Source organism: Arachis ipaensis, chromosome B09 (assembly GCF_000816755.2).
Source record: "Arachis ipaensis cultivar K30076 chromosome B09, Araip1.1, whole genome shotgun sequence".
Taxonomy (NCBI): Eukaryota; Viridiplantae; Streptophyta; class Magnoliopsida; order Fabales; family Fabaceae; genus Arachis; species Arachis ipaensis.
In genome coordinates, this window is record NC_029793.2 from 1,207,404 (window position 1) to 1,211,585 (window position 4,182).

General features: G+C 32.6%; 1 protein-coding gene across 3 annotated transcripts in view; it reads right to left on the reverse strand.

Annotated features, from left to right (window-relative positions):
* Window positions 1-3,165, reverse strand: part of LOC107618676 (DCN1-like protein 4) — a 4,333-nt gene extending 1,168 nt beyond the window's left edge. Inside the window, exons 1-8 of one of the 3 annotated variants that reach the window (XM_021110773.1) lie at window positions 3,045-3,165; window positions 2,780-2,946; window positions 1,685-1,766; window positions 1,191-1,265; window positions 1,056-1,092; window positions 770-853; window positions 583-643; window positions 376-482 (exon numbers count right to left, since the gene is read on the reverse strand). In XM_021110773.1, coding sequence (XP_020966432.1) covers window positions 376-482; window positions 583-643; window positions 770-853; window positions 1,056-1,092; window positions 1,191-1,265; window positions 1,685-1,766; window positions 2,780-2,855 — 522 coding nt within the window. In that variant the 5' untranslated portion in view covers window positions 2,856-2,946; window positions 3,045-3,165. Of the gene's footprint in view, window positions 1-375; window positions 483-582; window positions 644-769; window positions 854-1,055; window positions 1,093-1,190; window positions 1,266-1,684; window positions 1,767-2,779 lie in introns of all 3 variants that reach the window. The other 2 variants (XM_016320804.2, XM_016320803.2) reach the window with 2 other exon arrangements.

Below are 4,182 nucleotides of genomic sequence, written 5' to 3' on the forward strand. Positions count from 1 at the left end.
TAGGACATAGGACATAAATAAAAAATTTATAATTTATTGATAGATAAACAATATATAAAATTGATCTTTTCAAATATTTTTAAAAATATATAAGTTATAATTTATTGATATAAAATTATAGATTATATATCTATGTTTCTCTTATTTGAGCCAGCTCGTGAGCTCGAACCAGCTCGTGAGCTTTTGGTGAGCCGAGCTTGAGCTTAAGAAATAAGCTCGATTGTTAATGAGCCGAGCCGTGAGCTAAACTCAATTTTCGTGAGCCGAGCTTGAGCTTGGTCTAGCTCGACTCAGCTCGGCTCACTTCCAGCCCTAAATTCCCACAGATGATAAAAACATGTATGAATAAACGAAAATGTAAAATCGATTACTCACCTTCAAATATTCCACAAATAAGTTGACTTGGGTTGGAAATGTTGAACTCAAAACAAGTGTAAGTAATTGACAGATGCTCTCTATATCAATGCTTTTCTGTTTCTCCTCTGTAAATGGTTAGAGGAATTAGATATAGTACATACATTACATGAACAAAGGAGAAAATGGTAAACATTTTCTTTTAAAAAGAAAATTGCATGAGTGTACCTGTTAAACAATATTGGAAAGCATAAGAATAGAAATCTGCAAAATTTGATGGCCTTCTAACCTTTACATTTGTCATAAAAATAAACAAGTTAGTAACTTACACAAAATTCCAAACATGAATAAGTAGCACTTTAGACTAACTAATTTCTCTATGAATTATAAAAGAGTATCACCTAACAAATTATACCTCTTTTTCCAAGTCTGGAAGTGCTTTCTTCAATTTACTTACTGTATCAGCCCTTAGTGCTTTTAAGCCTCTCCTCCACTCATCCTGCAAATATTCAGTATATGGATGGGAAGGAAAGATAGTATCAAAACTACATGATTGTGCACCAAACATAAAAGAGACTTAAGTAATTCCCTATGCCTGTGCCTTTTATTTTCTATAAGTTTCTGTATTATTGAGATGAAATAATTTCAAAAGAAGTTTTAACATTGAAATTTGTAATAGGCATATGAAAATTGTCTCTTACCAAAGTAAAATATCCTTGCTCGTCAGCTTTCATTTTCCTGTTGCATTTAGTCCTCATCATCTCCAAACAATTTAAAATAAAGATATAGGAATAATACAACATAGAAGATTAATTAAGGCTAGCACCGTAGCTTACCATGCCAGCATCAAGATCCTCACATCAGTATGATCCACCTCCATATCAGCACAGAGGGTTTCAATTCCTTCTGGGCTGTATCCAAAGTAAATAAGTAAACTAATTTACCTAGTATTTGCATGAAAAAAGCTACTTATTAAACAATGAATCTCCATCTGTCAACTTTCAAACATACATAACTCTTGTTTGTATGATATTTTAATTTTAATTTCTTTTTGCATCTTATTTAGATTCATCTTTGATGTTTTAAATAGTAAGTATCGTGTCATCCTATGTTTCCCAAGAGGTTGACTCCTAAGCTGTAGTTGATACATTAATTGAGCTAGAACAGTTAATTTACATAATTCAGTAGCCACTGATGATTGGGAACTAAAATAACCCATATGTCCACATCCGAGGCTTGAAAATTGGATTAAGAATTAGACATCATAATATAATTTGGTTCATACATATTGAGTTGCGGAAAATAAAATCTGTGGATGAAGCATACTTACTCAATCACCCCAGATCCATTGGCATATGTATAAAATAGACTATCAATTCTTTCCAATTCCTTTGAGCTCGCTTTACTCGAGGCTGAAAATTTTACTCATATTAGGACATATAGCAACACATTATTTGCTATTTGTTGAATGGTATAAATATGATTCTATTAAAGGCACGCACACACTGGAAGAAACAGGTAATGCTAAACATATATAGTTCAAAACACATATAAGCGAGTCTATAGGCATGCAATTCCTATCTACCATATAAAACCAATCCAAGTAGACACAACATGCTTAGCTTCTGACACGCTCGGGTGGATGCCGCAAATATCTTAGCTTTCCCCAGTGGCAAATGTATTCATAAAAGAACTTTCCTTTGCTATGATTTTCTTCCAATAATATCGAAGAGTCCCCATCATCAGAATAATAGTGAGAAGCAAGGTACATCCAACTTCCATCGCAATATTTCAATTGTACTTGACTGCTTTGAGTTATACACTCAGCTGAGTCATAAACTTGCAAGAAATCTCTTATTTAGAGGATATGATTAATGCAGCAACGTGTACAAACTAACTTTCCTCTTCAAAATAACTAGCTAGTAGCTACCCTTCAAGTTAAGAGCAAGAACTTAGACTTTTAGGACAAGCAATTTGATAATTGTTTGGCGCCCCATTTTTTCGACCAAACAAATATGCTTTTATCAAGCTTGAGTTGTCCATACCATAGTTTGATCCATTACTACTAATTAACTACATCAAACTTTTTTCTTATATATATATTTGAAAGTTGGTTCCTCTCTCAGGATCCAACTTCTTTCCTATGCCACTTAGTTTCTCTCCTTATCAATCCACAATATCAAAACACAACAGAATTACAAAAGTAAATTATGTATGAAAATAAAATATTTTCCTGAAAAATTAACAAAACGAACAAAAAAAAAATCAACTTTAACATGACCTGTAATACCTTAAAAAAAAAAAAAGATAAGCCCTTAATTTAGTCATTAAATAAATATTCAATTGAAGAACAAGGATAACAGCAGCTCAAAGCAGCAAAATTGTAACAACAAATTATGGAAAATTACAAAAATACAAAAAATACCTGAACGGAATAGATCAGCAGCAGAGGAATTGATTGAATTGGATTGACCCGTTTTCTTAGATGCAGAGCGTCGCATCTTCAATTTTCAATTCCAAATCGATTCGAATCGGCGAGTGAAGTGAGCAAGCGAGAGAAGAATCTTCGTCGCTTCACGAAAGCACCTGAAGCTGAATCAGAAAGGCGCCAAATTGGAAAATTGGAAGGGAAAAGAGAAAATTTGATAGATGGATATATAGAGAAGAGGAAATTAGGTTAATAAAAATACGATTTTTTTTTCCTTCTTCTATCTTTGTTGTTGTTGTTCTTGTATTCAGAAAATGACGTGGATGATTACAAATTTACAACTAAGTGTGAATGAGAATTTACCTCATTTAATTATAAAGTGCTGTTTTTTTTTCATTTCTTTGACTTTGGGTCTTTGACTTTGCATGCTTCTTCGCTCATGCTACTACAAACCTTAAATATTTTAGGCTTAGGTTTTAGTTTTGTTTTTTCCTTCCTCAAATTTTAGAGGCATGCAACACATATAAGTCTTTTTCACTTACAAGTCTTATAAGTTGGCACAAACTTAACAAAAATTACGTATTACATTTTCACATTCAAGAGTAAATAAATGCACGTTATTCAACCACTTTCTGTTTCCAAAGCGCGCTACTCACTATGCATTATAAACGACTATTCTTCTTCTTTCTCCATGAAAACGAATTTCTTGCCAAATTTGAAGATAATGGAACTTTAGAAATACACCCAAACGATTACAGAAATACACTCAAACGATTACAAAAATACACCCAAAGGATTACCGAAATACACCCAAACGATTACAGGAATTCACCCAAACGATTATAGAAATACACCTAAAGGATTACAGAAATACACCAAAGGATTACAAAAACTACACCCAAAGAATTTAAGAAATACACCCAAAATTCGTTGAAATACACCTTATGCATAATTTAGAACTCTTTCTCTTTCTCCTCCTCATCTTCTGCTGCTTCTTCTTCTTCAAAAACGATTTCAGAGCTTGATGTCAAAAAATAATGGAAATCAATAATAACGAAGAAAGAAAACAGAGAGAAAAGCGCGTAAATGAAGAAGGAGAAAGAGAAGGCAAGAAACGAAAGAAAACGTGTAGTAAGAAGAAAAAGAAGGTGCAGTGAAAGCGTGCAGTAACAGTTGAAGAAGGAGAAAGAGAAGGCAAGAAACGAAAGAAAAGAAGAAGAAGAGGAAGAGGAAGAAGAACGTGCGCAAGAAGAAGAAGAATGTACACTTGTAAAGACTTGTATAAAAAAAAACGCTTGTATGTGGAGAATTTCTCTAAATTTTAATGTAGAAAAGAAAATTATAAATGTTATTTGGACAAAGTATATTTCGTTGTTGATATTTTTTTAAAATTTTTAAAA